This window comes from Brienomyrus brachyistius, chromosome 6, assembly GCF_023856365.1.
Source record: "Brienomyrus brachyistius isolate T26 chromosome 6, BBRACH_0.4, whole genome shotgun sequence".
Lineage (NCBI taxonomy): Eukaryota > Metazoa > Chordata > Actinopteri > Osteoglossiformes > Mormyridae > Brienomyrus > Brienomyrus brachyistius.
Genome location: NC_064538.1, coordinates 12,949,237 through 12,971,190, shown reverse-complemented (window position 1 = coordinate 12,971,190; position 21,954 = coordinate 12,949,237). Strand labels below are relative to the sequence as shown.

At 43.4% G+C, this 21,954-nt stretch overlaps 3 protein-coding genes across 10 annotated transcripts; 1 reads left to right on the top strand and 2 right to left on the bottom strand.

Annotated features, from left to right (window-relative positions):
* Nucleotides 1–94: 94 nt before the first annotated feature.
* On the bottom strand, nt 95–6,190 carry si:dkey-16n15.6 (organic solute transporter subunit alpha). 2 transcript variants are annotated; one of them, XM_049017018.1, is made up of 10 exons: nt 6,076–6,190; nt 4,835–4,966; nt 4,181–4,420; nt 3,153–3,250; nt 2,537–2,688; nt 2,370–2,443; nt 2,063–2,218; nt 1,664–1,775; nt 1,253–1,505; nt 95–1,083 (listed from the first exon to the last, which is right to left on the bottom strand). In XM_049017018.1, exons 4-10 carry the CDS (start codon nt 3,220–3,222, stop codon nt 632–634), a joined length of 1,269 nt encoding a protein of 422 aa, XP_048872975.1. In that variant the 5' UTR covers nt 3,223–3,250; nt 4,181–4,420; nt 4,835–4,966; nt 6,076–6,190; the 3' UTR covers nt 95–631. The 2 variants fall into 2 exon arrangements, with proteins under 2 accessions (XP_048872975.1, XP_048872973.1); XM_049017016.1 differs by having other exon boundaries at nt 3,153–3,241.
* On the bottom strand, nt 5,352–14,670 carry LOC125744790 (protein-serine O-palmitoleoyltransferase porcupine-like). Of its 4 annotated transcripts, XM_049017013.1 has the most exons (16): nt 14,496–14,670; nt 13,240–13,280; nt 12,649–12,802; nt 12,317–12,509; nt 11,768–11,811; nt 11,417–11,598; nt 10,909–11,039; nt 10,625–10,645; nt 10,442–10,453; nt 10,138–10,263; nt 9,944–10,044; nt 9,531–9,607; nt 9,093–9,156; nt 8,842–8,927; nt 8,633–8,743; nt 5,352–7,050 (listed from the first exon to the last, which is right to left on the bottom strand). In XM_049017013.1, the coding sequence occupies exons 3-16, from the start codon at nt 12,782–12,784 to the stop codon at nt 6,949–6,951; spliced, it is 1,386 nt and encodes a 461-aa protein (XP_048872970.1). In that variant the 5' UTR covers nt 12,785–12,802; nt 13,240–13,280; nt 14,496–14,670; the 3' UTR covers nt 5,352–6,948. The 4 variants fall into 4 exon arrangements, with proteins under 4 accessions (XP_048872970.1, XP_048872969.1, XP_048872971.1 ...); XM_049017012.1 differs by lacking the exon at nt 13,240–13,280; XM_049017014.1 differs by lacking the exon at nt 13,240–13,280 and having other exon boundaries at nt 14,534–14,660.
* Nucleotides 14,671–17,564: 2,894 nt separating this feature from the next.
* On the top strand, nt 17,565–21,587 carry LOC125745163 (zinc finger and SCAN domain-containing protein 2-like). Of its 4 annotated transcripts, none has more exons than XM_049017711.1 (2): nt 17,565–18,232; nt 18,700–21,587. In XM_049017711.1, exon 2 carries the CDS (start codon nt 18,723–18,725, stop codon nt 19,674–19,676), a length of 954 nt encoding a protein of 317 aa, XP_048873668.1. In that variant the 5' UTR covers nt 17,565–18,232; nt 18,700–18,722; the 3' UTR covers nt 19,677–21,587. The 4 variants fall into 4 exon arrangements, with proteins under 4 accessions (XP_048873668.1, XP_048873670.1, XP_048873669.1 ...); XM_049017713.1 differs by having other exon boundaries at nt 17,575–17,662; XM_049017712.1 differs by having other exon boundaries at nt 17,575–17,810.
* The last annotated feature ends 367 nt before the right edge of the window (nt 21,588–21,954 follow it).

Below are 21,954 nucleotides of genomic sequence, written 5' to 3'. Positions count from 1 at the left end.
GCATCCTGCATGTCAATGGCAACCCTGCATCCAGGTCACATGGCATTTAGTAAGACTGGTAATAGCCTTTAGCTACATAGTGAATGGGGGTTAGTCAGAATGATTGATTTCGTTTATTGGTGTTACATTCGTATGGGATTTTAAAAGTAATTATGATCAACACTTCCAGGAGGGGGACAGCATGGGACCAGGGTTTGAGTCTCTGCCATGGCACCAAGTATGTGGAGTTGGCTGGTCCTCCCTGTATTGTTGAGGGGGGAACTCCGGGTCCCCCGCCCAGTTCAAAAACATGCTGAGGGTAATTGGAGTTACCAAATTGGTGCCTTGATGGGTTGGCACCCCATGCTGGGTTGTTCCCTGCCCATAGCTTTTGGGATAGCCTCCAGACCACCCACAACCCAGAACAAGACAAGTGGGTACAGAAAATGGATGGACCTCCAGGAAAAAGCAATTGAAATTTAACAGGCACTCAATCAATTTGCCTAATCTTCGACTTGCCTGCTACACTTCAAAGCAGTAATGTTTTATTTCTCTTCTTCCTGATGTAATACATTGGGGGTATTTTCAGTGAGAGCGTCAGACTACATGCTCTCTGTTGGGTAAATTCAAGTTTATGTTTGTCGCATAGTCTCTATACAACGGTGGCCTGTGTTGTGTCGTTGTTGTGTACTTCAGCAGTGAGGCTCACTACAGAGTGGTCCACTTGTACAATGTCCTCTGTGGGTTTGGGACTCTCGTTCTCTGGGCTGGGTAGCTGTCGAGGCCTGACTTGTATGGGGATGGGGAAACAACCCAGGGGGGCATACTCGACGCGGCACAAGGTATCCTCGCTATCACTGTTATATCCAAGGTTGCCAGTGCCGCCTCCAGAGCAGCCGGACCACAACTCCTCCTGGTTCAAGTTGATCTGCCCCGCAAGGGACCACAGCTGCTCAGTTTGAACTTCCTTCTCGCTGTGACCTCTCGTATGGCTGAGCTCCATCCTCCTTCCATCTTCCAGACTGGGTTCTACTTTCCGGAAAGTATGGTGAGCAAAAAGGCTGATGCAGAACATCTCCACGATCACAGAATAGTGGTATATCACTGCAAGAAAATGGGATCATACTTAACATAGGAGTCGTCATATAGTGTTCATTAAACTGTTAACCAGCAGATAATTAGTGGTGTACAACTAGTTTATGACTAATGGAACATGATTCCCCAGAAACAGCCCCCAGTCTCAAACCAGTTCCCCTTACACATTGACACCTACACTGGGACCGCATTAGGTAGGAGAAAGGGGGTGTGCAGGGGAACACTTTCAGAGCTCCCATGGTCTCCAAGATTCCACTCTGAAGGCCACATAACACCAGCACCACAATGATGCAGACAAACTTGGCCTGTAGCCCATAGCCATGCAGGACTCCTTTGGTTGCCTTATAGAAGAGCAAGTAGCCATAAAAGGACAAGAAGGTTGATATGGCAATGATGGCGTTGACATACAGATTGGGATTCACAGAATCAACCTGAGGAAAGACATAAAGCACAATATGAAGAATAGTTAAAGGAATTCTGGAAGTAGGTTCTTTATCAATCAACTGACCAAATTAAGCTATAATTTGAATAATAAAATATCTGTGGCAGAGACAAGTGGCCAATAGGTGTAGAACCACATCTTACTCACATCTCCATAGTCATATTGTTCATCTGTCCAGAGAACGAGTGTGATGAAGAAAAGGATGGTCCTCACCACAGACAGCTGGAGGACGGCTACCATCATCCATCCAAGGGTGGTCCTGAATGAACAGCAGATGATTCTTCCACCATTGTTTCCCAATCTAAACTTATTTTCTGACCTGAGCTCTCCTGGTTCTTTCAATTGCCAAAAAATAAAGATTCCTCAGATTAACTGAAAAAGTCAGTAATTATCTAAATTGGGAAGCCTTTTTAACCTGTATGTATTATTAACAACACAGATGGTGTACATGCCTTGAGAAATAACCTATGCCAAGCGTCTTGTTTCATAGTCTAAGTAGCTCAATTCATAGTCCAGTACAATGATGCGCCTGTTGCTCAGTGGTACCTGTTAAAGGTTATCAAAGGGATGCAGCAGCAGAAGCAGCAGGGAAATGGGTTGGGATAAATTGGCTGGCCAGCCAAGGCCTCTAGCATTCTGTCCTTGCCTCCAAAGAAGTCTGTGATGAGCCCCATGAACTTCAGCAATGTGGTGGAGTGGTATCTTTATGGAGAGACAAAGAAGTATTTCGCTGGAATACAGAAAGCCATTTCACATGCTTTCTAGTTTGCAGAAATTCTTATCCTGAATAAAAAAAAAAAATGTAACGACACAAGCGTTTAAAAAATGCAACGTTGTAAAACTTTTTACTTACACAGAAGCTATAAAATTACAGAGTGAAGATGAACGAGGCACGTATAAAGCAGTTATGGAGGTCAGTCCAAAGACCTGCAGCAGAGACGAGTGGGAAACAGGTGTGAGAGAGAGTCCAGGATGCACTTCTCAGAATGGAAGTAGCTTGAACACAGCAGGCGACTGTACCGGATACATGCCCAGGATCCACAGGGAGAGATTTCTGCGTCTGAAGGACACCGCGTGTCTGAGAAAGAACCCGATCTCCTCCAGGAACAAGGTCAGCATGATGAAGGCCAGGCCGGCGGCAAAGAGAAACACCCATAGCTCAGTCTTGATCACTGCAGTTAGATATAGCATGCTGAGGTTAATGGAGTTACCAGATTGCCCGTGGGTGTAGATGTACAGGTGAATGGTGTGTGAGTATGCTGAGTGTACTGCGAATGCCGTGCTGTTGCTGTGTGCTGACTGAATGCGTATGAGCCAGGTTGAGTTTGCAGACCCACAATGCAGTAAACACTGGGGAAATGTCACACACTATCCACACTTTACATACTGGTTTTTCCATATATATCATCCATCCATCCATTCATTTATCCATCTTCTAACCATTATGAACTAGGAAGATATCAGGGATATTTCTGGAGAAAGTTCAGGGTTCATGTCCACCTAGCTAATTTTTCTTCAGGAAGAATTTGGGTCACACTTACAGAAGATCCGCTTCAGAGAGTTAAGCCATTATTGAGCCATTGATAAAACGGCTAAGCGTTATTAGCCCTTTATTCATGGACAAGGAGACCGTCACCTGCAAATAACTCAGACGACAGGGGAATCTCTGCCCCAGGCCAGCTGCAGTTGCTTCCTCTTCCCATCATGCATCTGTCTGAGAAGGTGCTGTTGGGTCTCACAAAAAGGACGCCGCGATTAAAAGCAGATAGCTACTGCTATCGAACAGCTTCACAGCATAATGCACTAATACATTTCATGGGAGGTATAAATCAAAATGAAACAAAAGCAGGCTGTGAAGCAGGAGACCACACTGGCAGACCTGGGTAATTCTAAGATTAACACAAATGGTGATAACAATAAACGAGCCAAAGAGAAACAGAGTCAATGAAATATTCTTATGACTCCACCCAAAGACAGGCCTTCTTCACATTATACTGCCAGAACCTATTAAAATGTGCTGGGTTCTATACAGTCGTTGGCTTACACCACTACCCATCATTGGGGAGCAGCATGTGGCTCAGTGGGCTAAGCCTGTGTGCCTGTAATCAGAAGGTCGCAGGTTCAAAACCCAGCCTCAGCCTGTGAGTCCTTGAGCAAGGCCCTTAACCCCCAGCTCCCTGGGTGCCGCTACGGGTGGCAGCCCTTCGCAGACAACTTCCTCTATGAAAAAAGAGGAAGTTGTGGGAGGCGTAAAGACAATTTCCCTACGGGGACAATAAAAGTATCGATTATTTTTATTATTATCATTTAGATATATAATGCAGACATCCCACCTCCCAGAACCTCCCAGAAATCGACAGCAGCTCCCTGACTCCCCTGAACATTATTCTATTGAAGCCAGCAAGACCTTCAGCAAATTTTACCACCAGCAACACCCCCAGGCTAAAATATTTCCACCTCAATATACCATAGGTGGTATGTCTGACATTGTACCACAACTATTATGACTATTAAACAATCATTGCAGTTGTGCAAGAATGGAAAGGGTAAGATACTTTAGAACAAACATGGTGTTGCTAAAATCACTCAAACCTTGAAGTTGTTTATTTAAGAAGTGCATTATAACACTGACGTAAGGCCTGATAATTGGTTTGTCCTACTCACCCATAAACTCAATTGTACTGAAGAAGTGATAGGGTTAGTCAGGTTCCTGGTTTTGACCTCAGCATGTAGCAGAAAAAGTATCTAGTCTGTTCCGTCTCTGAATGGCGTGCTGTAGTCTGAGAGATGCCTTCCTGAATCGAGTGATTAATGATTGACTAATCGTAGGCAGTGACACAGCTACAGAGCTAAGTCCGTTCTTCAACACGTTCCCTTAAAGATCCGGTGCTCATTGTGCGGAACCTAGGAAAAGAGACAGTGGGAAGAACACAAATCAAACGTTTCCTAACCCTAATAGTTTACACCAACAAAAATGTTTTACCATGCAGGACATTGGGAGAAAATAATATTTAATGGATTGTATATATCAACTGAGCGTTCCATGGCTTTCTGATTCAAGAAAACTGTGTACATTGATGTTGAACGTCAACTTGAAGAAGAAGATGTACTTGATGAACTTGAACAGATTCTCTTCATATGCTTACAACTCATATCCAAGTGTGTATGTATGAACTGAATGTATTTGAAGCTGTTAAGATAGTGACGATTACTACTTGTTCTGTTATTCATGTTCTATGTACTTAGGATTGATGACATGGTGCAGAGTGAAGGAACAATGGTGGGATCAGTGCAGTCAGGGTGCATGGTATGTCTGACCTCAGCTCAGCAGGAGCCCGTTTGTTTCTCCTAGCTGCTCCTGCTTGATGGCTCCCCAGTGCCACCCTTATTCAGCGACTACATCCATAAATGCAAGTCATGAGAGCACCAGAAGATGCACTTTCTAAAAGACTGAAAAGAAAGCCCAAAGTCTAAAAGACTTGCCCAGAAAACCCAAATGTCAACTCTCCAGCTGTCACCCAAAATCTACTTGGGCGCCAAACAATATTCCCTCAACCTGATTTGCCACCAACAACATGACGAGAGCAAGAGTCCCATTTTTTCATGGAAATAAAACCTGATAATCATAATAGTCTTGGCTTTGCCTTGTTCTCCATATCCTCAGTGTTTTCTGAATAGCCAGCCAGTCCATTTAGGGAGATTTTATGTTAATGCTGTTTTGAGGAACTTTTACCAATCCTAGTGCTTATGCTAAAAAAAATCAGCCATTAATGGTTATGTTCAAGTACTGTGTAACAATGAAGATTCCCAATACTGAGTCAAGTAAAATCTGAAGGAGAATGAAACCAAATTCTTCAGCTTTTAATGGGAAAAAATAACACAAAGGATACAACATAATAACAGAAACCACAGTAATTGGAAAACAGAACATATACAAGAAAAAAGGAGAAAGACTGGAAATGACTAACTCTCCGCTCAGTTAACTAACAATACTCACGGCACAGTAACAGAGAATTATGGTCAGCTATCTTCATAAAAATATGGATGGTAAAAATTATTGAACAGATCTATTGCAAAACTATATGGCACGATACAAACAAAAAACAAAACTTACAAAGGTGAGTTAATATGTTGATAAGGATCACAACAGATCAAAAAAGAATATAAACTGACAACTCAGTTTATTCCAGTGTAATAAGATCATTTGGCTATTCAATGAACACTGCTAAGAGGATACTATGGCTTAAATGACAACAGGTAAAGGAGTTCTGCCGTTTCAGGGCTCAGATATAATTTCATACCATATAAAGTATAAGTATACTACAACTAACCCAGAGGCATGAAAGTAATATATTACTGTTGTGCGTACCGGTATATGGCGCTGCTTGTAATACCTGTATGGGTAGCTTTCAATTGCAAGCAACCCCAGCATTTTGATGAAAGATCGAGAATCCACAACAAAATTTAAATTTAAAACAATAGGGGGGTTTAAGAAGGGAAAATTGGGGGGGGGGGGTGCATAATTTTCAACTAATTTGATCTAATAAAGTTCTTCTCACCAAAGTACCCGTTCATCCAGGTTTTTAGCCGTGACTTCACCATCTTCAGCTGTGTGACAGACCTTCCTCACACCTTCCCAGGCACCGCACAGTCATGGGCAGACACCCGCTTTCTTCACAAATCACACAGTGCACTTACAGTACCAAGCAGGGAAGCAGGCATCAACTGGGGGAAGTGACATCTCACAGAAACCAAAAAGTGGAACCTGATATGTGTGGAAGAGCTACTTTGACATGGGCCAGCACAAGATCTCCTCTCCATGAGGAGACAAAGTCATGGTGAAGGACTGTTGGCTTACAGTTGAATCTCCACCTTAAGGGAAATCTGTGTTACATTTAAACTTGCGGTAACTGCCTGTTTGGAAGAGTTTCGTCAGTTTACTGTGAGATCCTACAAGGTATCATGAGGTATAAAAAGAAAAAAATTAATTGGAGTTACATTTGGAGACATACATATATGAGACTGAAAACTAGTCCAAATATTTACCACCTGGAAGCTGGTGAGAGGCTGTCCATCCGAGTGACTGACAGGTGGACTAATGGGCCAGTTACAGTCAAGCTTTAGAGAGCTGATAGTGACTCACAGTGCAATGGTTCCATTGAAAGCATGGAAGTATACATTTTTTTTTTTTGGGGGGGGGGGGGGCAGCTCATAATTTGGAGGATGAGGAAGGAATAGGTTCCAAGTGAAGATGACGTGCCATTGGTACGGCGGGAGCCAGGGCTGGGGACCATTCCGGATGTCCTGAGCAGGAATCCGGAGAAGAGAAGGACAGAAGGGGAATTCCAGAAGACAGGCCTTTGCAGTGCTCCTCTGGTCGGGCCCTGGGCTCAGGGTGCTGGACATTACTGCCCCTCGTCCCCGTCCAACACTCAGCGGATGAGACGGTAGAACACCCAGCAGCCAAACGTTACCCAGTGGCTCGCCCAGCTCAGCTCAGTCCACTTCTGAATGGTGTGGTTGGCCAGATAGCCCTGGAGAGGGGCAGAGGGGCGAAAGTGACCGTCAGGTTATGGCTTTGCTATAAGTCACGTGCCAGTCAGCGACTGTCGATAGACATCTGATCTTCAGTAGTATCTCAGGTCACCAACAGCTAAAGCTGTTACCTAGTATGCCTGTGCACTTAAACTCAAAATGAAGTCAACACTGAAGTAATACATTACTTGGTGCTGAAAGTAAATTACTACCTGCCACTTCACGAGTGCCATACCACAGGCTTAGAAATATTCCGGGAAATAGCCAATGACAAACACAAGGTTACCGTGAAGGTGTGTAGACCAGACAAATGACTGATACTTCTTAACCCAAAGCAGCCTGCTTAACCACCAAGTCAGAAACCTCACATGACTGGTGTGGTGTGGTAACCGCATTCTTCATAATGTTCCAGAGTATTTTCAACGTTACCATGGTTTTGAACTATTATAGCTCAAGGAATTAGATTCTTGGTATGTGCTATAGGATGAGAAAAAAAAAAAAAAAAAAAAAAAAAATCAACCGTCACCAACAGTCAAGCTTTGTCCTAACTGCTTATGGCAGTGTTTCGCAGTCCAGTCCTTGGGGGTCCACAGACACCAGGAGTTAGGAGGGAGCAAAAATGTGGACTGAATGTGGGCCCCCCAAGGGCCCAACTGGGAAAAACTGACTTATTGGAAAGAAATTAATCTTATGCAGTTGTATGTTGCTGTGTTTCTTCTGGATCATTTCAAGTTAAGGTGGGGGGGGTGGGTGGGCGGCAGACAGTGGCTTTGTGGGTAGTGAGATCACATCTCTCTTCCAGGAATGGGGGGGGAGTTTGAATATGTAAGCCTGCTCTTCTCCCCTGTGCTCAGCTTCCTTACTGTACTCTGGCTTCTATCTCAGTCCAAAACCACAAAATTATGATGACTGGTGTCACTAGTTGCATCATGAAAGACTGACCTTGTTTCATTTGTGTGAACTTCTACAATTTCCTCACTAAAAAGTCTTGTAAAAACAAGGCAGGTCTCTCGGGAAAAGGCAAATATGCAGCTAAAGCGCAGACGAAGAGCTCCAGAGCTGCATGTTTGCCTTTCTGATGAAGCACCATAAGCATCACTGGCCCCTTAAGGACTGGGGCGTTACGCCCTTCAGAAATATCAATGAGAAAATAATCTACAGCACCAGACAGAACCTTACACAACAAAAAAAAAACAACCTGAGCAGGCTTCAGTTTCTGCTAAAACACAGCAATCTGATCTAACATGATGAAAAATATCCAGTACTGCATTATGTAAACGTCAGCCGGAACGGACAGAATGTTGGGCTCGGCTGATAAATTTAGATATAAATAAAATAATGCAGATGCATACACTGATGTTACGTAAAATAAGAAACTGCACAGAATGACACAAGAAAATGAACATTTACAATGTGTGTGCGGCTCGTCAGGGACTGGAGTGCGGTTCTGATCCAGTACGTCTGCGGGATTGGCTTCAGAGGGCGTCACTCAGCACAGAGCCACCTCTCCGCACCAGCACTACCTGTACTGGCCCAAAGACGGGAACGCCGGCCCAATCCCACCTGTGAAGCTCGCCTCACCTCTTCTGTGTCCACATTGTCCACATCAGCATCAAACAGGGAGCCCAGGTATGCCAGATGGAAGATGGCTAAAGTGCTGAAGAGCACGTTGATGCCATAGACCCATGGGCTCTACAGAGGAAACGCATGAAGTATAGTGAGTGACACAACTAGGGCAGCAGCAGGTGCTGACCATAACACAGGCGAAAGCGGTAAAAATAAAACTGCACCTTCTTATGCTGGTGAGTGCAGTCAGGCGGACATCGCTTTGACAGAATACAGGCACTGAAGATGACAGCCAGTCTCTTCCGCAGAACTGCACGGGAGGGTGACACGAAACCAGTATGACCCACAAAAAACTGTCGAAGATTTTTTTCAATGTTTCGGGAATTACCAAACCAGAAATGCAAGACAGAATGGTAAGACATCCATGAGTATTCCACCACCTTCAAATGGAGCAACTGGAGATCATGACCCCTACCGTGCTCTATGTAGGTGATGAAGCCCAGGGACAGTAGCACCGCCCCCAGGTGGAAGCTGAGACCCTGAAGAACAGACCAATAGAACAGCAATCCATTAACTTAGTGTTCGCCAATCCGGTCCCTGGGAACCACCAGACGGTCCATGTTTTTGCTCCCTCCCAGCTCTCTACCAGACAGTCTACATTTTTGCAGCTGGGAGGGAGCAAAAACATGGACCGTCTGGTGGTTCCCAGGGACCGGATTGCGAAACACTGGATTAACTGACAGAACAATGTTAACAGCATGCGACGTCACCATATCTACGGGGAAAGTGTATTGAAATTTGCCATGGGGATCAAACGGGTATAAAATGGACCCGTGTGAACACTGTCTGACTCCTTGACATATGAAGACATGTCACACATCATTATTGAAAAGGCACAAAGAAAGAAACTCACGTGCAAGAGAGCGCTGGCCGTGTAGGTGACCAGTATGGCAGGGAAAGTGCCCAGTTTCAGAGCACTTTTAAACACATCTGGTGAAAACAGTTCACGTCAGAACCGAGCTCCGCAGTACACTTAAAGAAGCATTCTCTTGTGCAGCATAGATGTTTTGCATTTTGCACTACTGGAGTGCCTTCTAGTGGCCAGAGTACTGTAATAAAAATGTATGTGTGGCAAAATTAAAGTATTTGTTTGAAAAGAATGCGTAAAAATTAAACTCAAATGGAAAATACGTCACTTATCTTGAAAAAATATTTACTGTATGGGTTGTATCAGTAAATTAAAACAGAAACACATATATGTATATTATACATATTACACAGAAACACATTCATTCGTACATATACACACACACAGCAAACCCTTACAGGTATTAAGCCAACGAGACATGGGGAGGTTCCAAGAAGTGACGACTTCGACCATTGACCTGGGAAACTCCACATTCAAGGGCCTCGCAACGGTCAGGTCCCTGTGGCAAAAAAAGGCAGACATAGACGTTTTACATCCACTTACAGCCAAACTCTCTGTACAGGGAAGAGAAAACCTGGCAATTTGCAACTACCATTTCAAGTTGTCCTTGTCCTCAGTGAAGCCGGCTCCGGCCAGCGTGGTCGTGGTCTCACTCAGGTAGCTCACAAAGTAATTGCTGAAGTGGAAGGACATGGCGTTTTCATAGGCGTGAAGCCACCTGCAGATGGAGGGCAAGAACACAGAGAAGAAATGAACAGGCATGCAGCCTCCGCTCAGCTCAGCGACTGTTTAACGCAGATCAGTCTGATCTTCCTTAAGCAGTACATTTCAGTCAATTCTGTCTCATCACTGTGGGGCTTCTATAATGACTCGAAAATCAAAAGGTAAAAACCTACCTCGCTATAGCACTTTGGAGAGGCAGAGACGGAAAGAGAGAGGGAGAATAATTAAGAGAACTTCACTAATGGAAATGGGAATGACAGACATAAGCAGAGAATAAACAGGTGAGTAGATGAAACGGGGTAATCTTTTAATGACCAGTTGATATAGCACTATTTTTTACCACATTAAATTATTACCTGCTTTTTCGTTTCTTTTTGCTGTGGATAAGAAGCCAGGGAAGCAGTGAAGAGGGATAGAGAGAGAGGGAGAAAGAGAGAGAGAGAGAGAGAGAGAGAGCAATCAGGCAGCAGAAGCAAAAATATAACTGGAAATCAGGAATGGGAGGCATGAACACACAGGCTACACCAGGCTATCAGAGCCCACAGAGAAAGAGAATAAATCATCAGTACGTCCCAAAATGTGCTGCCTGGCTCTCATCCCCATGTCCCATGTCTACTCTGCAGCAGCGGCCCACACTCACATTCGAACCAGCCGGTCTCCATAGATAGGGATGAAGTAGGGGAAGAGATAGGGGGCGACACAGTTGGAGATGATCAGGCAGACCTGGCATTTGATCCAGCTCAGGCACACCTTCAGCAACCAGGCCCAGCTCTGAGACAGAACAGAGTGGAGGTGAGTGGCACAGGGCTTCTGCTGACAAGCCCATCTGATTTCTGTGAAAGGGCATTGTGTTCTTCCACACAGCGGCAGAGCATAGATACGTTCTCTTCTAACACCAGTGTCTTTTTAGAAATGGAGATTTTAACGTATAAGCATGTAACCAGCAACCAAATAGACAGCTTGTTGAAAATTCATTTCAATCAATTTATAGTAATAACACAGTCACTCCACTAACCCTATGGTTTCTCATTGAAAATCAAAAGATTATGAAGCTATTAAGCAAAGTAACTGGAATAATAATAATTACAGTTTCTGAAAGATCAACATTAAAAGCTCAACATCAATAATCTGCATGAACTTCAAATTACCAGCTTCCGGCTGCCGATGGCTTCCTTGTAGCTGTTGAAGCTGATCCAGGGTCCGAAGATCACCGTGCCCACAAAGTAAATGTAGCCCATGAACTCAATGGGCGAAGGCACGGTGGGGACGACACCCCTGTCCAGGTCAAAGGCCAAAGAGATGGCCTTCATGGCCACCACCATCTGGGAGCCTGACAAACATGCGGCATGCGGGTCACCCGTATCTCAAGCATGAGTGGAACGAATTTCCCGGATGCATCTACAAGCATGTTTTAGTGACGCAGTGTAGAGGACAGGGTGCGATTTTCTCTGCAATTAAGAGCTTTTCAGAGGACAAACTACAGCAACACATCCATTTACCTCTCATTTTATGCCACGTAGCAGTATCCATCATGTGCATCTCACTGAAAGATAACAGCAGATAATACTTTTAAAATAAAATACAGCTGCATTGCAGTCCATGCCTGAAACTTAATGATAATGACTGAAAAGGTTCATTATAAATAACATGAATGGATAAGTGAGCCCCGAATGTTAATAGTGGTTTTTCAAAGAATGTATAAATATTTTCCATCCATCCATCCATCCATCCATTCATCCATCCACCCATCACTGAGCCATTGATCCTTTTCAAAACACTGAAAACTAAACTTCTGGTAAATTCAATCAAATCAATTCATGCTATCCATAACAGAAATCTAGACCATGTGTTTTGCCTATTAAAAAGCTCATAACCAGAAGATTTTGTCCTTAATAATCAAGATTCTTTTCCCTATTTTTGAAATATCTGCTGACAACTGGACTTCAAGGGCAAAGTTTAAAAGACCCTCATCTAACACAGGATGTTTCTGGTTTGAAAATGTAGACACCCCAATGGAAGATTGGCTGGTTCGAGCCAGCAAGACCTACCCCATGAGCAGGTAAATGAGGATGGTGACGGACAGGAAGGTGCCGCGGTTGTTGGAGTGGCGGCACAGGAAGAGGATGAGGTAGCAGAGCAGGCTGAGCAACACCACCCACACCATGTGGAGCTGGAAGAAGAGGTAGAGGGAATAGAACCCCCCAGCCACTGTGCTCAGGTGCTTCACGTAGAGCGGGAGGCCTAGCAGGGCAGACAGCGCGGTAAGAGGCCCCTGCAAAGCCGCCATCACCTTCTGGCCCTGTTTCCACAGTCCAGTAAACTGCGATTCATGCTCGAGGCCCTCTAAGTCAAAGCGGGTCTCGACGGGCAGTGAGCTCACCCAGCCTCCAAAGGCATCGACACAGCAGGCAGATGACCAGCAGCTGCCAGACCTGCTCGAGACCTTGCTGGGCGGTGGGCAGGAGACAGCCCTCTGCCAACTCCTGAAAGAACTCCTGCCTGCTGAACGACGGCATGCTGCCGGCCGCGGGAACCTGCGGACGCAGAGCATGCACAAACAGAGCCTCACAGCCCGCACCGCTGCACCAGCGCACCTTGTTCTCCTGCAGGCGCAGCAGGAGTGCTGTCAAAGTTTCTCAGTTGCTAAGTAACCGTGGAATCATTCTAGCCGGCAAGCCAACTGAAATCTCCCAAAAACTGGTCCTAATTTATCTCAGACATCACTATGCAGACACTTCTCCAGCAGACATGCAGATTTGCGGTTCCTCTTATAACGAAGTCTGGCAAACATCAATACATATACCTTCTGGATTTACTCAAGTAACACTGAAAAGCACAAACTAGTCAAAACAGCCAATCGTACGTTAGACACAAGTACAGTTTAGAAACATAAAGACAATTTCATGCAATCGCTCCATGCACCGCGAAACTCCAAACTATATATAACAGGATAACGGGAAAATGTGTTTACCTGGACGATTCTTTCCCAAATATACAGGGAAGTATAAAATTCTAAAATTGAATAATATTAAATCATTATGTAATAAAGGTTCATTTAAGCACAACCATTTCACATGCTATTTTGGCAACGTTTTACACAAGCTTGGTATTCGCAAAAAAACGTTTCTTCTTATGCTTTGAATTTTGAGTTAATTTAGATACTCTCACCATCATATATACTGATGACTTATGACTGATATAATCTATCCCTCTTAAAGCACACTAAATTTACCATTTCATAAAACATCACTGTTTAAGTACAGACAATTAGAATGCATTCCATTATAAAAGTATTACATTCATCTTTACTACTGAATTTGTCAAGAGATTTGTTGGATTCTGACTCTCCAGGACCGGAATTGGGGAACCCTGGTCTAGGGCCACTTAAATGGGTGAGCCGGCACTGATTATGGTTATGGGAAAGACAACAGTACTAAGTAATAAACATGAAAACAACAGGGATCTCCAGCATGGATTCACTGCTTGGACCCCCAATTATCCAAAAACTCCAAAGACTGACTGCATCGTGACGTGGTTTGCTGCAGATGAGTTATTGTCCACAATAGGATAGAAATAGCATTCTGGACTGGTGATATTGTCATTATCCCATATTATAGTCACAGAATCTTTATCAGAAACAATCGAAAAAAAAAAAGATTTTAATATTTAGTGGACACAAATTATGCATCGAACGGAACTATTACTTTAAGAAGAAGCGACGAGAACACTTTAATCACAGAAAGCAGTGCCATTCCGGCGGGCATAGCTAGCTATGGCTAACCAGGCAGCACCTTCTGTGGGATCACACGTTATTTCAGCAGGAAGCTCACTAACTTGAGGTTGCACAGATAACACAGGACTAACTGTGTTGTTTTATATACACCTACACAGATAAATAGCTAATTATAGCAACTAGTGAGGTTGCTAACGTTGAGTAAATCAGTTCGCAGGAATACGTAGCCAGCTACTAGCTAAGTAGAACAGCCGTAGTTTTCAGTTGGTATATCTAATCGATATTGTCAGTAAAAAGATGGGTAGACAAGGCTAGCTAGCCAGGGATAAATACGCTCCGTCCTAATCCAGCGTTCGGCTGAGTAGCATGCTCACTGGCCGCTGGCTATCAGTGCTGTCCGCAGTCTCCATGTACTGTTCACCGCAGCCACTATTCTTTTCAGTCCAAGATCACCGAAGATCACTCATCGATACGGCTTAATTTTAGGCGCTCACCCGAGAATCACTTGGTGGTTCACCTTTCACCAGTCTACCTTAAAAGCAGCTTCGATATCCCGACTTCCAGCTGCCCTATTCTGCGTTTCATGCACAGGCGATCCAGATGTTCCTAATTTTTGACTCCCATATTCCACATCTGCTTAGGCACTTCTGCCATTCCTGCACAGCGTAGATGAATGGAGCTGGAGAGCCAATGATTTGATTGGTTTGCCGAGAGACAGCCAATAAGAACAAACCGCAACGAACCAGCCAATCATCTTTAAATGTTCTAGATATTAGCCAATCAAAGCGGGTTCGGGAAACCCCCCCACCAATTCCCGAAAGCGCAGTCCGATCCTCATTGCAAATGAACTGATGCTGAAAAATTAGAGGACTCGCACTAATCTTTTTGCAACCGTTTGTCGAGCTATATTAGAAGTAGTGAGTTTCATGAGTGAATTTAATTAGCTTGTATACTGCTTTCAGAACTGCAAGCACAATTAATGGGATGGGGCCACAAAGTTCATAATGATGAATGAGAATTCATGGGATGATTGGACACATACTGAACTTTTCACTAATATTAGAAAAATGGAAATTCATTCCATAATTTAATTGGTGTATCATTCGTTTTTTAATTCGTTGTTTAATTTAATCCGTGTATCATTCGTTTTTAGGATTTTGCGTTTCAAAACCGAATCAGAAAAAAAACAGTGGCGTATAAGATAAAATTGTATAACAAGATAACATGGGATAATATACGATCAAAGTGAGATGATGATGGGGAACGAGGGAAGAAGTGTCTCTGGGATGACCAAAGGCAGCCTTGCACTGCCTGTCAAAACCACAGTTGACACAAACTCCCTGAGGAACTTCCAAGTAGCAGAGCGGACTCGCCTTGAAGAACTTTGTCAAAGGCACAGTGGAGAATGAAGTGAACATCTTTAGTGGCATCATCTATGATGAATGCCTCAGTAGGTTTGGTCAAACTGGAACAAAGGAATACATATGCAAAGCTAAGAGTAGAAGGGCAAAGGAAATTTTTCAATTGGTGAAAGAACAGAGAGCAGTATATAAGGCCAGGCTAGTTTCAGTGTTTCCTTACAGTGGCCTACCTGCTGCATGCTGCGCATTTCTCATATACCTGACCAGAGATGAATATGACCTTCAAATTCCGATTGGAACCATGGCTTCTTATTCAAATCAAGATGTCCGCTTGCTCACCATGCCATACTGCCATTTTACTGTTGCAAAAGAAAATCACATTAAGCCTGGATAATTTCACCATTTTCATTACAGGGAGCTTTGTGAAATTCGTATATGAAATAAACACAAATGCTACATCTGAAATGTTTTGTTCATTCATTATTTTGCTTTTTCACAATGTCTTTATTATAAACTGCACAGCAAACAACAGATTCCAAATTTAATTAATTTTATTACGGTTAGTTTGGCCATGTGACCAAAAATAATAAAAAAAATAAAAAATAAAAAGCTGAAAACATTGTTGGAGTTTTCGATTTAGGATACACAGTGCCCTCTGTAGGATTTTGTCGAAACAGCAACCCCCCCTCCCCTATTTAAAGTGGCATGGATCCCAGACATCTAAACACCCATGGACTCCGCCGCGGTCATATACAAAATAATTTTACAAGTTGTACAACAACGCTTCAGAATGTTAATCGGCGAGTTTTCACACGCACAACAGACCACGATTGCTCTACATAGAGACATGCGCAACGATGGATGTTAGAAAGACAGCAGGTGAGGCCGAAAAATCAGACTGCTTGACAATTCAATATGCTATTTATTTCTTATTGCTTCTTGAAATGTCAGTAAATGTATCGGGATAATAACGGCTCGAAGTGGGGCATCATTTATCAAAGTTTCCCCAGAATGAAGACAAAATGGGCTGGTCTTTACAGAAAACCCCCGGTCTGAAAATTAGTTCCACCCTGTGCCTGCCCACAACCCACAAAGTTATGCTGCCATGCACTACAGCTAAAATGTACTGAATATTTTCCTTCACTAGGTGGTGTGGTGGCCGGAATAATTATCAGTACTGTTGCCTCACACCTCCACAGCTGGAGATTTTAATCCTAATTTCATTTTGTGTGTGTGTGTGGGGGGGTATGTGTATTTTCATGTCCAGCAATGGACTAGAATCCTATCTAGAATATTCTGCAAACGTATGGCTTAATCTGCTAATGTTCCAGGACCCTCCAGCACTGAGCAGAATTAGAAGCTATAAGGGCAGTTGTTTCTGTGCCTGACCTTAGCTGAATTCAACTCCTTTTGTATTTGAGGTTTTCATCCATAAAGCCTCACCTTTGCAGCATACTGCCACAGTTTGAATGAATGAGTGCAAACCAACCTGTGAGACACACTATCCTCTTCATATTTGCCAGAGAATTGTTTTCTATTTCGTTGTCTTTTCACAATTCAGACTACACCTACAGAGATAGGAAAGAGAGCCATTGACCCTTCAGGTTACGGGTCTGTAACCCAAACCAGAAACAGTAGATGATGATGATGATGATGATGGTAATAGTGATATGGTATTAATCCCCATGGGGAAATTCTCCTTTTGCCTACCCAATCTTGCTCTCCATGAGACACACCGATCCATATCGTAAGTTGTAAGTTGGAGGGGGGTCACAAAACACGATCAGCCAGCCAGCTACAGCCCCCTTGGAGCTGGTGGTCAAGGACCTTGCTCAAGGGCCCACAGACATGTAATTATTTTCTCTGGCTTGAACCAGCAACCTTCCAATCACAGGCACAGAGACTTATCCCATACAGTGAGCAGTACACCACCTACCTGAACACACCGCCAATGATAATCGATGTTACAAATCTGAGTAAAAGACTACTATAAAACAATATGCACATTTCTGTATGTAGCTGGATCATAAGTGATAAATATTAAACAATATGTGCGCGATTCTTCCAGTTAGTTGGTTTTCTGCCAGTGCATTAAACCATTCATTAAATCTTTTTCGAGCGGGCAATCCAGAGTTACGAACCATTCTTGTGCAGCCAATGACAAAATAGTAGGTGCCTCGCGCAACCAATTAAAACCATCCATTGTGTCGGTCCAAAAACAGCGAAGCTGCCTGAGAAGTGGAGGGCAGAAGAGGGCCTTACGAAGGGCGGATATATGCGGAATTTTTATTAGCTTGCAGGTGGAGGAATTACTAGGAAAGTTAGCATACTTAGCATATTTAGTGGCGCAGTATGCTCAGTTAAAGTAATTCTAAATGTATTTAAAAAATTGCTGCTTTTATTTCAGGATAGGATACATAAGCATATCCAACCGAAGATAGCTAGCAGGTTAGCAAGAAAATAGAAACAACTCGAATTTATGTTTAAAGTCATTATTGGCAAATTTGTATTTCTTCACATTATTCACAGAAGCACTCGTCGTGATTACAGGAAAATTTTAATTCGTGAGTTGCAATCGTGTTTTAAAGCAGTAATGTCTGCTGTTAGCTAGCTTACTTCGCTAGCAAGAAACGGCTAAACCTACGTTTGCTTAGTCTGCTAGCCAGTTACGTTATTGTTCAACAAATCGCATCGTTAAGGAATAGCGTCGCGTCTAACTTGAAAACAGATCCGGCTCATCTATCTAATTAATGGGACAATCTGTGCCGTTACGTCTGTCTAGCGTGATCATTTACGCATATCTAACTTAAGCTGTGACATCTAAATAAAATACCTGTTTCTGCCACTACTGCCAAATAAAACTCGACTCGGTATGTGTACCTGTTTTTATTAATTGATTCATTCACTGGGAACGGGGTTGGCACAGATAATAAATATGTCTCTGGTGTCATTTAGCATATGCTGTGATGAGCTCGGCAAATGTTTCCACTTTAATTGCCTTTAGGCGTAATTAATTGGCCTTAGTGCTGATATTCAGAATATTCTCAGCGAATATATATCTTTAAGATGTTTATCACCGTCAAATGGACAAGAGAAAATATATACATGTGTAGCTCTGTCATTAAAACATACTATAATATGAACTGCATTTTCAGTTCAGTACGCTCAATTCATAACATTGTCTCTGCAGGATTTGGAAAAAATGCACTTATAACACTGCATAATCAGCAAAATCCAACAAGAAGAAGCAAGTCAACAATGTGTACAGAATCACTACAATCATATTGTTTGTAGAATTTTTAAACGCTTACAGTTGTGGTTTTTATTATGTTATCAGGTCCCTGTGGGCATCAGACAATAATGATGGAGTCTCTTCAAAGGAACACAGAGGTATCCGAACTGAAAGTGCTGCACGTCAAACAGGAAATGCCAGAGAAGATGAAACCCTTGCTGGAGCCAGTGTCCATCAAACAGGAACTCTTCCAGGTGGACTTGATGTCCATAAAGGAAGAGCTTCCCGAGCTGAAGCTGGCGAGGGAGTCCTGTGAGCGAGTGAGCTGTGTTCCCATCAAGGAGGAGATGCTAGAGCCAATCCATGTCCACAGAGTCTTCCCAGACTTTGGACTTTTCAGTGCTGCAGAATCTGACGACACACAGGTAAATTTTAAGGATGAGAGTGGTGGGGACTCTGGGATGGTTTCCTATTCTGTGCAGTGTGGCTTTTCCCAAGAACTAGCCCACTGGGGACAGACCAGCTCACAGCCACACTCTCTGATGGCCCAGTGCTACGAAAGCAGGCCGGGCAAGGAAAGCTCTCGCATGGGGTCCTTCTCAGCTCAGCATTTCACCATCCACGCTGAGTGTTTCACCCCCCGCGTGAACTTCCCCCGCTTTCAGCATCTGGAGGCGGATCACAAGCCGTACCGGTGCAGCGTTTGTGGCAAGACCTTCCGGCGCACGGACCACTTGAAGCGCCACCAGAGCATGCACCTGGGGGAGAAGCCCTTCCAGTGCACGTGCTGCCACAAGCGCTTTTCCCTGCGCCGCAGCCTGGAGACCCACCAGCGGCAGTGCACGGGCGAGCTCACCTGCCGCTGCCCCGTCTGCGGCGACGTCTTCCAGAGCTTCAGCAACCTGCACCGTCACCAGCTCATCCACAACGGCGAGAAGAGCTACTGCTGCGGCCGCTGTGGCCAGCAGTACAAGCACTCTGACTACTTCAAGAGATACCAGCGGATGCTGTCGGAGGACCAGCCGTATTACTGTCTGGAGTGTGAGGAGGCTCTGAGCCAGTCCCCCAGCACCACCCTCTAAGAGACTGTCAGGAAAGTAGGAGCGTGAACCTGGGCTGCTCACTTTCCTGTTATTCCCTTACATACTACACTCTCTTCATGTCTAACTGTTGGTACGTCGCCGTACAGCTGCAGATGGGTTATATTAACTTAAGATTTTCACTGTGTTTCTGTTTTCTGGATTTAAATTGTCCCTTGCATTGTCATTCCATTTTAATTCGATAAAAAAAAAAACGTATTTGCATCACCATTTTGATTTTGATCAAATTTGGCTTGTGAATCCCTCATACCTTCCAGGGCTCAGAAATGTTTCTTATTTTTAAAACATTTTCTTCATGCAGTGCGTTTTCTACACTATGGATAGCAAAAAAAAAGAAAGATAATTCAAACTTTTCGTATGAGCTGTAATTTCTTTATTAGAATCAAGACTCAAGATTTTTATGTGTGACATGCATGAATGTCCTGGTACACCTGTAGTGAAATGCAATTGCTGCTTCTCAGCGAACAAGGTAGAAAGATAAGAAAACAATACGAAGTAATATAAGTTAACAAAAGTACTAAAATATAGAAATATATAAATAGTAAAGACAAAAAAAAGATACAAATATTTGAGAAAAGATCTAAAGTGTAGGTTGCAGTTGTGACTTATTTTAATTGTCAGTGTTAATGGTCCTGATGATCTGGGGGTAGAAGTTTCTCTTCACCCGTTTCGCAGTCACCTGCCTGAGTGTGCTTATGGCATGGGGGGGGGGGGGGGGGGTGAGAGACTGCGTGTCCTGGACTTGCATCGCTGGATGTAGATGTCCTGCAGGGTGGGCACTTGTTGGGCTGGAAGGGAGTAAACAGGATCCATAGAGCTGGCTGGAGATGAGGAGATGAAGTCTTTCATGATCATCTCAAAGCACTTTGTTACCATAGAGGTCAGTGCAACAAGATGGCATTTTGGTAGGTTGAATCGCAGTATACATTTCAGTTATAGCTGCGATGTAGAAGAGTCACCAAAGGTAAATTTAAAAAAGATCGAAACCCCCGGAAGACGTGTGTAATTTGCATACCAAATTTCAGGAAAATCAAAAATACAATGGCTCTTTATTGAATTACAATTGAATGACGGTAAATCGTAAAACATAGCAAGCCTAGTGGAAAAACAGACATTGAGTCAATTTTTGACTTATTGGTAGTTTATGAGGAGTTGTTGACATTAATAAGAATATTTAGTAGATGCTTTTATCCAAAACAATATACAAGTAAAGAAGCTGGGTCAGCCTGTCCCTGGAGTATAGTGATCCCCTGCTTATCGCGGACGTTATGTAGAAAGACCATATAAAATAAAATAAAAAATTTAATAGTTTGAGCCTTAAATCGTAGGGCTTAAAACAAAACAAAAAGTTCACAAAAAGTTTGCTCACAAGAATCAGACCAAAAGCAAGGTACGCGATACGCATAGAGCTGTGATTCATCGGGGGAGAATCTGCGATATAGCAGGGTGCGATAGCTGAACCGTGATATAACAGGGGATCACTGTAATTGGCGATAAGGGCTTTGCAATCACTCTGAGCAGTGAGATCACTCTGCCAACTATGGGATGTGAACCAACAACCTTCCAGTCATATGCCTGCCATAGTCCTGACCTGCAGAGCCACATACCGTTACCGTATACACCTTATTAAATGTAACTGATTTCTTTAGAGTTTTGTTGAAGTTTTTAATGGGTGATGCATTTGTTGTTTAGTATCCATTTGCAGCTCCTTTTTACAGAAAGGAAGTGTTCATGTGTTTGGGGGAGTATGTAGTATATTGGTTAGGGAACTGGGCTTGGATTACCAGAGTTGTAACTGTATCCGTTGTACTACAGCTGGAGTACTTCAGCTAAGTACTTAATCTGCTTCTATCAATGTACAGTTATGTAAATTAATAAATGGTAAAACTTTAATGTGAAGTATATTTTCTTGTCTAAGCACCCAGTTATGGCTTGGCTTTTTACTGTGGAATGTGTCTGACACGTCTTATTGGAAATGAACTTTTATTGCATGTGTGAACCTGTAGCTATGCCTGCCAAATGAGGCTGGGAAGTAGCAGTTTACCCCGGGCAGGACAGCAGTCCATCACAGGGCATGCACTTGCACTTGCACACTGAAGGAGTTTTAGACACCTTAGCACCTGTGTTTTGAAACCAGTGTAAAGCCACACACACGTAACAGATATATTGCAAAGGTGAGGAAAAGGGCAAAATCTAACCTATAACCCAGGAGGTGTGAGGTAACATTCCTGTTCAATAATCTAGCGATTTTTTTCTTTCC